Source organism: Eubalaena glacialis, chromosome 5 (assembly GCF_028564815.1).
Source record: "Eubalaena glacialis isolate mEubGla1 chromosome 5, mEubGla1.1.hap2.+ XY, whole genome shotgun sequence".
NCBI classification, from domain to species: Eukaryota; Metazoa; Chordata; class Mammalia; order Artiodactyla; family Balaenidae; genus Eubalaena; species Eubalaena glacialis.
The window spans coordinates 73,274,994-73,288,459 of NC_083720.1; the positions used below are offsets into that span (position 1 = coordinate 73,274,994).

The following is a 13,466-nucleotide window of genomic DNA, read 5'->3' on the forward strand; positions in this document are numbered from 1 at the left end:
TAAATATAAAAGACTATTTACTTTTTCACACTCTTTAAAAGATACCTGTTTAAAGCAAAAATAAAAACAACATATTTGAGGTTTATAAAATACATGGGTATAAAATGTGTAAGAATCGAATAAAGAGGTAAAATGGAATTACTGAAAGACAACACTCAAACAGAAGACACAAAAGAGGGAAAAGAAACAAAGAACAGATGGAAAAATAGAAAATAAATAGCAAAATGACAGACTTAAATCCAACCATTTTATTAAAGATCACAATAAATGTAAATGATCTACACCCAAATTAAACGACAAAGATTTAAAACAAAATAATTATCTAAATAAAACAATTATCTAATTGCTGTCTATAAGAAATCTACTTCAAATATAAAGATTTGAATAAGTTGAAAGTAAAAGAATGGAAAATATATACTGTATGAACACTAAGCAAATCAAAGTTGAAATCACTATATTTAATAGAGTTAAGAACAAGGTATCTTACCAGAGATAGAGGGATAATTCATAGTAATAAAAGGGACTCAAAAAAACTTCAAATCTACAGACTCAATAAAATTCTCCAGTTGACCTTATACGGAACCAAGATTCTATAATAAGATCTGAACAGCAGAAGTTAAGCCTCTACCATGCCAAACAAACTATCACTAACACTGCTACGATGTTTTAAAATCAGGGAACAGGGACTTCCCTGGTGGTGCAGTGGTTAAGAATCCGCCTGCCAATGCAGGGGACACGGGTTCGAGCCCTGGTCTGGGAAGATCCCACAGGCCACGGAGCAACTAAGCCCGTGTGCCACAACTACTGAGCCTGCGCTCTAGAGCCCATGAGCCACAACTACTGAGCCCGCGTGCCACAACTACTGCAGCCCGTGTGCCTAGAGCCTGTGCTCTGCAACAATGAGAAGCCACTGCAATGAGAAGCCCGCACACCGTGACAAAGAGTAGCCCCCGGTCGCCGCAACTAGAGAAAGCCCGCACGCAGCAACGAAGACCCAATGCAGCCAATAAATAAATAAATAAATAAATAAAGTCAGGGAACAGAAACAGCCGAAGAACCAAGTAGAAGGAATTATGCATAGGACAAAAAGAGACCCTTGTTATTTAAAAACCTTGGTAAGATTTCCCACTAATACAAACAATAATGTAGAATATTTATTAATATTTCATATGGAAAGCAAAGAATATGCCTAAGTATTTGAGGATCAAGTCAAGATGGCACTTATCATGGGCCCAAAGAGGAAAAATCCAAGAGAATTTTAAAATCAGTTTTCCAAGCTTATTACCTTTCTCCTACACTGATGCTTCTGACAGTCCCGCATCTTAACACACTTAGTTTCACAAAGATACGGTTTATGACACGGCATTCGTTTTGTATGCTTTCCACAACGACAATGCTTCTCCACTTCCTGGAAGAATCAAATAAATGCTATTAAAATTGACTTTCGTTGACATGATTTTTTTCACACTGCGATCTCTATAATTACTAAAAAATGAAAGAGAAAAGTTTAAGAGTGTTTTGTATGAAAGACTTAAAAAAATAAAGGAGAATTTCCTAAGACATTTGTTTGTTCCAAAAAGACTTCACAGAATTTCCATTATTAAATTTAGTAAAAATTTGATATTAAATAGTAAAACAACATCACAAGTTAAAATCCCTTATATCTACTTACACCATAACATCTACACATCTAGTTTCAGTAAAACAATAAAACTGGATTATCTAGTAGTATGTCAAAACCAGAATGACATTTAGGCATTTTTTTCCCTATCTTCCCTAGGCCTAATTCATCATTGCTTTGAATATCTTCTGAGAATAAACAACCCCACACTAGTCTATAAAAATGACAACATTCAAACTTTTACCAAGCAAAACAAAAAAAAGGTAATTTCAGATTTAATTGCTGGCATACTCTCCTGCTTCATCATAAATATTAGATCATGACACAGATGTTTATGAAAACAATTACAAAACAATCCCACTTGACATATTATGACAGACAGCTGTTAAAAGTAATCATTACAGGGCATGACTAACTTGTCTACATGTTTCACAAGGACCTCGGTGACAACGCTGTGAACATCTGTGGATTCCACATTCAAGTACTTTGTCACAACTGTCTCCACAAGTTGGTACATCTTCTGTACAAGGCAAAGAAAACTCTAGAAGCAGACAAAAAAAAAATCAATATTAAAAATAACATACATTATTATAAACTACTAATAAGGTGCCATGTACTTTTGGATTCCTAGAGAATGACAGGTCTTTCAGACTATGAACTTTTGCATCTACATATTTATTGGAAAGTTAACATTAAAGAAAATAACCCCTATATTTGTAAAGTTTATGCTTTTTAAAAAGAATTCAATACATGACAAGTTACCATTCTCAAGAAGCATATTTTTATGAGCTAACTACTTCAGAAATACTTTTCTAAAGAAATGAGTAAGCCCATGTAAACCACTATGAAGAATTCTACAATATATAGAACGATAAAAAAAATTTGCTCTAAACAACCTCATAGGATGGAGAGAAAAAAAAAGATCTAGACTTAAAAACTATGAAACTGACCTTTAACATAAACATATTATAACAAGTGTTTGCAATAATCTTATAAATATGTGTGCTGGTATTGGTGCTGAGTCAAGAAAGTGAACTCGAACTGTAACCCTTCTATGCCTTTATCTCAAAGTAGCCCAAACTAAATTCACCTATAATCCAATACACAACAATAACAATAGCTTATAATTATTAGGTTTCCTTTATGTGCTGGCCACTATACTAAATACTTTACGTGCATTTTATCATTTAATTCTCACAATTATCTTACAAAGAAGGTACTATTATTGTCCCCATTTAACTTGAGAAAACTGCAGTTCATGAAGGTGGGATTTGAACCCACATACGCCTAGTCAATTTTTTTTTTTTTTTTTTCAAATTTTAGCAGAGATTTATTCATGGAAGGAAAAAAAGAAAGGGAGAAGGGGAGAGGAACTAAAAGGAACACATCTTGGAACACTTACATTCATCATAATCTTATTTAAACAGATTTACATGTGTCCGCACGCTATTCAGAATGGTGACCCTTGGATAATCGAAGATAATGAATCTCGAAAAACAGCCTATTATTTTCACTCTACTTCACAGTTTTTTTGTGGGTTTTTTTGTCTGTTTGTTTGTTTGTTTGTTTATCAGCATGCAGAGCAGTTGATTGACATTTACTTCCCCAAATGACTTTTCCTCACTGGTTGAAAGAACTGGGGAATTGGGAGGGGGTACAGATGGAAACCAAAGGTGCACCTTCAATGTGCTTTGATGGACTGAAAAGCGGTTGGTCTGAGATTGACAAGCCCCCCATTTCAGAGGCTCAGGAAGTTTGGGCCCAAAATCTGAGTTCTTAATCCACTATGCTATATTGTCCTCTCATCCAAATGTACAGAAATCTAATATCAAATTTGTATTATTATTGAAACTACATTATGAGCTCCCAGAGAAATCTAATTTAATTAGGAAAGTACTCTAATTAGCATGATAAATAATTATAATCCCATTAAAGGTTTTTAAAAAAGTCTTACTTGACTTCTGACATGGACAGAACCTTTTCCCAGATCGAGGACATTCTCCACAAGCACCTACATGGCAAACTTGCTCACATGTATGATTACCACATGGCAGTGTTTTCCCACATACCTAAAATAAAATGCAATAAGCACTAACGACTTAAAAGTTAACAAAAGACTTTGTACATGACATAATAATTTCTCAGTCACAAACAAGCAACTTCTTTAGATTCCTCAAATTATTATGCTTTATATCTTACATAGGTATCATATGTATATATGCATAAGCATACACACACACATTTCTTATGCGCCAGGGAGTATATTTTTAAAATATAATAAAGGAATAAGAACATGCAGTTTCACATGGTCATCCACCAAAGATTTCCAAATGGTACTAAAACCATGCCAATTCTAAGACAATCTACAGAATCAATACTACTTCCTCAACTGGATTAACTCAAGAAGAGGGAAAAGAGGAAAGAGTACATATGTACTAAATCCAAAATTCAACAAACAGCTGTTAATTTGAAAAAAAATTTCCCCTGGTAATTAAAATGATATTAAAGTGAAGAAGTTTCCTAAAACATGAATATAATTCATCTGAGTTGCTATTCTTCCTCTCCTTTTATCCAACTAAACCTAACTAGCATTTCTAATTGTTTATGCTTCTGTATACTTTAACACCCACTCCTCAAAATGCATATACACTTACTTGATCACAGTGCCACAGTGGACTTGCACAGCTTCTTTCAGCTACTTGTTTGCCACAGACACACTTTTGCCTACTAACTCTTGGACAGGGTGGGCAACTTCCTAAAATCAAAATGATAAATTAGCATGGAACATTATAAAAGCAACAGAGACTGCTTTGACTTCTGCTTAAGGCCGGAACACCTAACAGGTATGACCTTTTACCTGCATGACAAGGATTTTCACATTTATGCTGTCCACAAAGCAATTTCCGTCCACATGGCAGGTGACAGGACCATTCCTTAGCACTGCACCGACGAGGGATAGGTTTTGCTTTCTTACAATAACAAGTAGTTGTGACCATCTTAGGACAAGGAGGGCATGGACCTAGAATCCAATGAAAGGGAAAAAAAAAAAATCAGAAGTCAAAAGTAAAAATTTTCAGTTCCTACACCTATCAGTAATTTCTAAAGCTTTCCATACTGATACTTTAAAAGGCAATCCCTTCCAATATTTTCTTATGTAAACTTAAGTTCTGAGTTCAACTCTCACAATTTTTTTTACTTCAACATAAGAAGAAATAACCATCCACAATTAGAAATATAATATATAACTCACCTGGATGGCAGAGGAGTAAGCACTTATGGCCACAAGGAGGTTTAAAATCTCTCTCACATACTTGGCCGCATGAATGAGGCACAAGCCACGGATCTAAAGGTGGATCTTCCACTTTGCCACAATAGCAATAGTACCTACTAGGTGTGTCAGATCGTTTGTATTCAAACCTACATTTTGGACTACAAAGAATGAAATTACTGAAGTTAATTTCATTTATAAAAGTGACATGAGGCAGAAATATAAATATACTTAATAATAGAGTATACACAATCAGTTTTATGTTAATGTAACCTCTGCTCCATCTTTATATTAGTAAGAAACAAGATTTTACTAAAATCAATTTCAACCATCTAGAAGAGCTCTGTCCAATAATTTCCTGAGATGATGGAAGTGTTCTATACCTGTCATGTCTAACACAGTGGCCATTAGCCACACATGGCTAGTGAGCACTTGAAATGTGGCTAATGTGTACAACTGAGGAAGAAACAATTTTCTATTTCATAATTTTTAAGAATTTAAATAACCATGTGTGGCTAGTTGCTATCATATTAAACAACACATATCTAAAATACAGCTACAAAAGAAAGCAACATTAGCTTTCTACTAACCACCTGAACTTTATTCTTGGGATATTCATTCCAATTTTATAAAGTTCAATGTTTTAAAAGTTTGGTTGGGTGGTCTACAAGTAAGTAAAATATATTAGCAATAGCAAGAAGAAGAGAGAAATCAGGTTATAGGTAGGTAATACAGCAGCAAGAAACATGACTTAAAATCTAGAATTAAGGGGAAAAATGTTTGAAAATAGACAAAGAATTTCATATTTCTCAGCATCTAATACAAAATATATATATTTCAAATGTACCTAAGTCAAAGAAAAGTTGAAATACTGTTTCACATTCTCTGCTAAAGCAGATTTTTACCTATCAAGATGAAAATAAAGCAGTTTTAGTCCTAGAAGCCAAACTAACATAATAAATATAGAAAATTTAATAAGATTAGAAAACATACACCTGCAGTTTTGAGAGATTTTGAGGATAAAATCGGAAGCCATTGATGAAAATGTTAGAGGACAGTCTTCAATGTGATACCAATACATACTAAAAGGAGCTCCTGAGAGAAGTACCAGAATTTTGATGGATTCTAGTTCTAAAGAAATGAAAGTTCTTTAAAAAGGATAACTAAGGAGTTGTTTTGCAGGGGAAAAACAGAGTCTGAATTATTTATTAGTTAGCAAAAGGAACTAGTAGTTACATAAACTGGGGTGGCAGGGGGAGCCATTAGCAGGTCTCATATCTTCACAAACCAAATGACTAATTGAAGGCCAAGCATGGATACTGAAACGGCCAATAAAGCAACTGAGGAGCTACAGTTTTCATTTATTTTACAACTAAACATTCCAACTAAATTAGAAAAAGTTACCAAGGCCAGGGATAATCTCTCTTTCCAAAATCATCATCCGTCAAAGGAGAAGACACCAGAAACTGGCTGTCTTTAGCCCACTTCTGGATACAGGGCATGTGAAATATACAGAAACATCCTGAACAACTCCAAACCTAAGACAAAGGTATCAGAAATTAACAAGTATGCAATGGTTTTTCTTTGATAATTCCACAATACTTTAAAATAAGCACCAAACTAAACTATTTCAAGAGCTACCTAAGGATTAAAGAAAAAAACTTTCCTTCCAGCATAACAGAAGAAATGTTCTTTATAAAAACTAATATACATGTAGAACACTTTAAAGAAAAATAGTATTAATCATGCAGATTCATTCAGCTAGAAACAACTACTGCTAACATTCTGGACAGTCTCCAATTTTTTTGTATATATTTCATACTTTTAAAAAATGAGGTCATACTGTACTGATATAGAACTTTATAGCCTTTTCTTTTAACACAATATAAGCATTTACCCTTATCAAGTAGGTTCATACAATATGATATTTATAGCTGTACAGTAGATATCATGTTGATTTGTTTACCATAATTTAACCAAGTTCAGGTTGTTGGACATTTAGGTTTTTCCAATTATAAATAACACCACAAAAAAATCCTTAACACAAATATGTACATACAATCTCTATGTTGCCCTACAGTTATATAAAACCTATTAGTCTAGCACTTAATGCTAAATTCTAAAAATTAGGTGAGCAAAAAACTTCAGTGTGTGTATATACACACACACACACAAACACACATATACAAAATTTAACAGCTTAAGGAATAACATTAATTAATTTTTTTAACCAGCCAATACTTTGCTATAACTGACAAAAATCAGTTCGCTTTTCGTCCTAACATTTTGCAGCTGTTTAATAAAATCAGACATGGAATATATTGCATAAGCCGGCAGGAACACTGAAAAAAAGCCAACTTCTTAGTTTGAGTTCCCCCCCAAAGCAGTGCCTAAGAAAAGAACTGGGATGCAGAAGTAAAAGGCCAAGATAGGGAAGAGGAAATGCCAATAAACTGTATATTGTTGAGCTGACTACCGCCTAAGGGCCAAAGTTCAGTCCTGCTAGGGACGCTCTGAAAAACCACATAAAACATGCCCAGGACACCCCCAGCCCCAACCACTAACAAACAGGAGGCTAGGGCACTCATCCCCCAGCTCCCTATGGTGGAATGCTGCCCCAACGGGCATTAACTCTGCTCTGCACTACACCCATTTCCTGGCTGAGTCAGTTCCCAAGGAGAAAGCACTGAGGTTGAAAAAAAAAATCCACACACATAGCAAGTGTTTACAGTGAAACTGCATCCTCATGCAGAGAGACTATTCCTCCACTGCAGCTGAAATCAGAGTAAGACAACCAGATGTGACTCAGGGCACCAAAGGCACCTGCGTCTGCTACGGTATCCTACCCAATATGTTTTAAATTTCTGATTCACTCTACACGACCAATCCATTTCACATCTGACCTGTCTTTCTTTCTCTAGGCAATGCTGCTATAATAGCAGTGGATTAAGCTGAGGTCTAAATGGTGAGTCTATCATATTCAGTCATCTCATCCCCTTAATTGCTTTATTAATGCCCTTTAAATGTATATATACATAACTTCACCATTAGGTCATAGCGTCTCTATGTACATGAGTTATCTCTGAATCCATCTCTCCCCATTAACCCTAGCCACTTTCCACAGTGCCTTCAACACAAGAGAAGCTCACTAATAAACTGTAATTGTCATTGCTAGGTTTTACTTCCTTGAAGGCAGGGAGCATATCTATGTTTGTTTAAACCTGCTGAAAGTAATGAAATATAGTTTACTTAATATTTCAGTATTTATGGGAATCTCTAAAGTACCGATACTAAAAATGCTTTATCAAATTGACATATGCATTGAAACTGAAAATATTTGCTTCATTTATTTTAATAGTGCTAAAAATATTGATTGCTCATTTAGAGCTATTTTTCTTCTAATTAAAGATTCCCAAAAGTTGAGTATCAATTCATAAAGAGAATTCTCAAATGAAGTATTCTTAAACAAAAATAAGCAAAAAGAATAATAAATGGTTACAAATTATAAATGCAAAATAAGATATTTGGGGGAGATAACATTAATTTAGATAAGGAGAAAAACTTACTGCTTGGTTTCTCTTCACTGAAGCAATACAAATTAAGCATGTCATAGCCCCTGCTTGAAAAGCTTCATTTACATACTGTTTTGTTCGCTCTAACTCACGAACATCTCCATCTTGAAATTTAAAAATTGAAAACTTCAGGTTAAGCAACATCTGAAAATAACAGAAACTCACTAACAGCACCACATTATGTGAGAACTGTCTAGTAATATCAATTGCTCAAAATATAGCTGAAAAAATGAGAAGTTTAAGAAAAAGGCAACCAGTGAATTGCTAAGAGGTCACAAAGTCCATGCATTACATCTTATGTACTTGATTCAAAAACAGTTACCTTGACCTTCTCTCAGAGTATACTTGCTGTTACAGTCCTTAACAAATCTGGTGGGGGCAGAGTCACAGGCAACAGCAGCAAGATGTCAAGTAACAAGGGAAAGCATATCAAAAAGCAAAGTGAAAGGAACTGCAAAGTCAAAGCTCAGCAAAGCCATTGAGCCTAAATATAAGCATATGCGTATGAATGTGTAAGTGTGTAAGAGTCTATGCGTGTGTGTGTCTGACACATAGCAAATTCTTAGTAAAAATCTGTTGAATGAAAAGATCCTGAGATCAATACAGTATAATAAATTTGTTTCATTAAATTATGCTATTTCTGCTAAAAAGGGAAGCATGACTTCTTAGAAAAAAATTACTAGACTGTATTTCCTTTAAGCAATTATTAAGCATTTACTTGCCAGGCACTGTACTATTCATATTTCAGTAAGATTAAATAAGCTATTTTTACTTTCATTTTACAGATGAGAAAACTGAGGCACAGAACACTTAAGTAACTTCAGTATGACTCCAAAGTGAGCCCTCTTGACAACTATGCTATGCCACAGCAAGGGTTTAATACAGGAAGGTCCAAGAAATAACAGCACGATGAAAGGCAGAAAAGCTACCCAAAAGCACACACAACAACAAAAGGACAATAATCTGAGTCACTTTAGTGTAAGAGAAATAAACCTACAGGCCTTTAGCACAATAAAGATTGTTCAATAGAGGTTAACCGAGTCGCCAAGAAAAGTACACTAATAACATAAACTATCATAAGTACAGAACGTACCATGGCAATAAAATGGTACAAACCAAAATTTAAGTTACCAAAAAGAAAAATTAAATAAATAGGACACTTAGATAATTCTTTACTTTCTAAGATCATCCAAGTAAACACAACACTCACAAAAACTTGCTCTACCATAATATAAATACAAGTATAATTTATGATATTATACAAAATATACATAAAATTACTCCCCAAACTATAAAATATTATAAACTTATTAAAGACAATTGCTTTATTTTAAACAAATATCGAAGTTTGAAGAGGATTCTTAAAGGCAGACTTAATAATCATATTCTGTGTACTTATTTTGCTTTCTGACACAGCTGGCTCTAACAAATGTATAACATTTTAAAATGTCATCTAATTTAACAGCTAACATGTAAAATAGAATATGAAAACAAGATGAACAGGCTTTAATAAAATAAAGTCTAATCTTATACTCATAAAATTTATGTAAGATTTCTTTGAAAAATGTGTTAAAATTTGGCTGCAACAATAAAGTATACTGCCCAAGATGTCATGACGGATAGCATGGCATTTGAAGTCATGCATAAAAAGATCACTCTGGCAACTGAAGAAAAATGAGTGTGAGGAGGCCAAGACTGGACACATGAAGTACCTTAAGTTAAGAGGCAGTTAACAGCAGATAAAGCAAAAAATGACCTCGAGCAAGTTAATGCGTCTGTCCCAGTTTTCTCATCTTTAAAATAGTAACAATAGCAATAGTAATATCTACCTCACAGAGTTATTATGTGGATTTAATCCACATATTAAACAGCTGTAGGGGCCTGAATTAAGGTGATGATAGCATGTGGGGAGTGGTGGGATGAATTTAAGAAACTTAGGAAGTAAAACTCAGCAGGACTTGGTGACAATCAGATTGTGTTGCTCTGAAAAGTCGATGTTCAGAAGGAAAGAGTGCTGTGTTAGACGAGCTGTCTGACACGCGCAGAGGGGAGGAGTAGTAGCGAATAAAACACACTCATGCGTGTATATGCCAACCCTGCTCCCAGATTTCTGGCTTAGGCAGGTGACTGGGAAAACTGTAGTATTAATAGAGATAAAGAGAACAAGAGAGGAAATAAGTTATCTTTCAACGTATGTTTGTGTTTCCATAGGCCAGCAAGACAGCGATACCCATCAGGAAGCTGACCATTCAAGTTTGAAATCTGAGAGATCGCAAAAGTATAAAGGCTGTGCTCAGACAGAAAGAATGAACTTCTTTGGTAAAGTTTTGGTGTTCAATTCACTAATGTGAGATGGGAACCATCTCATGACCCTGGCATTTATCGTTCTAAAGTCAAGTGATCAGATTTCCTTACTTTGGTAGAGGCAAAGTACAGAACACAAAGGAACGAAAATCAAAATATTTATGGATTTGACATAATACAGTATAAGAAAAATTGCCTTAACACTTTAAGATGAAAGCCACGTTAAAAATTAATAAAAGTGGGACTTCCCTGGTGGCGCAGTGGTTAAGAATCTGCCTGCCAATGCAGGGGACACGGGTTCGAGCTCTGGTCCAGGAAGATCCCACATGCCACAGAGCAACTAAGCCCGTGCGCCACAACTACTGAGCCTGCGCTCTAGAGCCCGCGAGCCACAACTACTGAAGTTCACGTGCCACAACTACTGAAGCCCTCGCGCCTAGAGCCCGTGCTCCGCAACAAGAGAAGCCACCGCAATGAGAAGCCTGCGCACCGCAACAGAGTAGCCCCCGCTCGCTGCAACTAGAGAAAGCCCGCACGCAGCAACGAAGACCCAACACAGCCAATAATAAATAAATAATTTTTTTTAAAAATTAATAAAACTTACAAATGATAAAAGTTTTCTAAACACTAGGCAGAAATACTGAGTTATATCACTGAATTTCCTATTTAAAAATAAAATCTGTATCTAGAGTGGTTTCAGTGAGGTCTTCTTGAAGCAGGATACTTGAGGTTACCTTCTATGAAGTTCTCTAAAAGCAAGAAACCTCCTAACCTTAAGGTTCCTCTTTATCAATTTTTACCTGGCTCAACCAGACTTCTTAGTCAAGCTTCCTAATCTTAATTCCTTGGCAGATATGGTAAATTCCCTGGAAACCTTTTTGATGATGTGTACCTATGCTCATGATGCCATCAATATACTCAGGCAACTAATACGGATAATGCATGCAAGAATGTTTCTAATAATGACTGTAAGCATAATATGTGGAACGTGTAAGAGACTTACATTTAAAATAATCTACTTCTACACTTAGTCCCAAATCTTCACAGCAACATCACTTTGGCCGTCTCTCTCACAAACAAATGTGGCTTTGAGAGTGACCCAGATATATACAACATATAATGTGATTAAACACTTCAGACCTGAGGAGACTTAGATTTTTTTTACATATAAAAATCAGAAGTTGTAAGATATAAAATAAAGGAATTAAGTTAAGAAATGAAATTGACTTCAAGATACATTTAACATGATGAAAAAGAGAATAATGAAGAATAGATTTTAAAGGAGTATTCAAAGTCCTCAAGTGCAATCAAATCATCATTAGGAACAACTTGACCCCACTCATTGCACAGGGACCTTTGGCATCCCCCTCCCAGCATTCTAATGAAATGCCAATTGAACACAAAAGAGAACTTCTAAGGCTATAAGAGACATTGCCATCCTATTTGCTTTATAGAAAGATTAGCGTTATACAACGTATAACTCAAATAGTAAAAGGTACAAAAATTCAACTCTACAACACAAAAATGCTCATTCTTAAGATGCAAAACCTATTCCACATAGAGTAAAGGTGTCAGAAAAAGTCAGGAATATATTTTCATTGATGTAAAAATGTCAAAATTGAAAAGATCATACAGTACCTGTCTGAGTCGTGTAAGTTATAAACGTATTAGCAACTATTTTTCCTCTTTTTCCTTCAAAATCCTCATCTCCTTCTTCTTCAGATGAAGAGTTAAAGTGTTCTTCAACAAGTTTTTTGGCTGCAGCTTGATTAGCCTTCTTGATTTCCTCAAATTTCTTTTGAGACATTAGCTCTGCTTAAAAGAAAAAAAAATGAGTTTCATTTCAGCAAAACAATCTCTCAAAAAACCAAGGCATGATATACCAATATGTTATTAAAATACAGATTTAAAAGTCACCTTTGGTGCATTCTATTTCACTATCATCCATGAAAAAAGTATTTTCAAATTTCTTGTCACACGAGTAAAGAGAATACCACAATATAAACTTTCACTTTTGTTAAATATTCTGCTAAATGCCAACTAATTGTTCTAGAATGACTAACAAATCAATTTTCAAAATTATAAAGCTATGATAAAGTATCAAAAAACTGGTGATCAACCTCAAAACAGGATATGAACAAAATTAAAGTGAGATGTTTAAAAACTGAATGGTACACAGTGATTTTTAAAACGTGGGAAACATACCCACTGGGAGCACATCAGAATCAGCAGAGGCAGGCGCTTTCTCAAACCATCCTCTTGCACACTATAACCCAGCCTGGCTTGGCCCACCAAAGACCTTGCACAAACAGTATTCACTGTCTACCCACTATGTTTACAATCTGCTTCTTAGAAAGCTCAAGGACTTTGTGTCCTTATTAAAATGTGGTCACAGAACATATTTATTTAACATTAATCCCACACAAAATATTGCTAACATGGAAAATATGCTTCTTACAACAACTTCATTCCAAAAAGAAATGTTAAGTATTGTTTTGGATTAGTTCTTCTGCTATTCTGTTTAGCACTGTCTGTACTTCTTACTTGTTACTTGCTTAAATAATAACACAAAAAGAATTAGATTACTTCACAGCACTTTCCCAATGAGACTTCAAACTCCTCAAGAGCAAGGACCATGAAAATTCTCTTCAAGCATTAAGTGTTAATAAGCTCTTCTGGACAGCCACCGTAGTTCAAGAAA

General features: G+C 34.9%; 1 protein-coding gene across 4 annotated transcripts in view; it reads right to left on the reverse strand.

The window, feature by feature from the left end:
* NFXL1 (nuclear transcription factor, X-box binding like 1) overlaps positions 1-13,466 on the reverse strand; it is a 52,748-nt gene that overhangs the window by 37,043 nt on the left and 2,239 nt on the right. For all 4 annotated transcript variants that reach the window (XM_061191369.1, XM_061191370.1, XM_061191371.1 and 1 more), the window contains 9 exons: positions 12,404-12,577; positions 8,456-8,565; positions 6,294-6,427; positions 4,872-5,050; positions 4,479-4,640; positions 4,276-4,376; positions 3,576-3,690; positions 2,038-2,162; positions 1,286-1,408 (listed from right to left, as the gene is read on the reverse strand). In XM_061191369.1, coding sequence (XP_061047352.1) covers positions 1,286-1,408; positions 2,038-2,162; positions 3,576-3,690; positions 4,276-4,376; positions 4,479-4,640; positions 4,872-5,050; positions 6,294-6,427; positions 8,456-8,565; positions 12,404-12,577 — 1,223 coding nt within the window. The remainder of the gene's footprint in view (positions 1-1,285; positions 1,409-2,037; positions 2,163-3,575; positions 3,691-4,275; positions 4,377-4,478; positions 4,641-4,871; positions 5,051-6,293; positions 6,428-8,455; positions 8,566-12,403; positions 12,578-13,466) is intronic.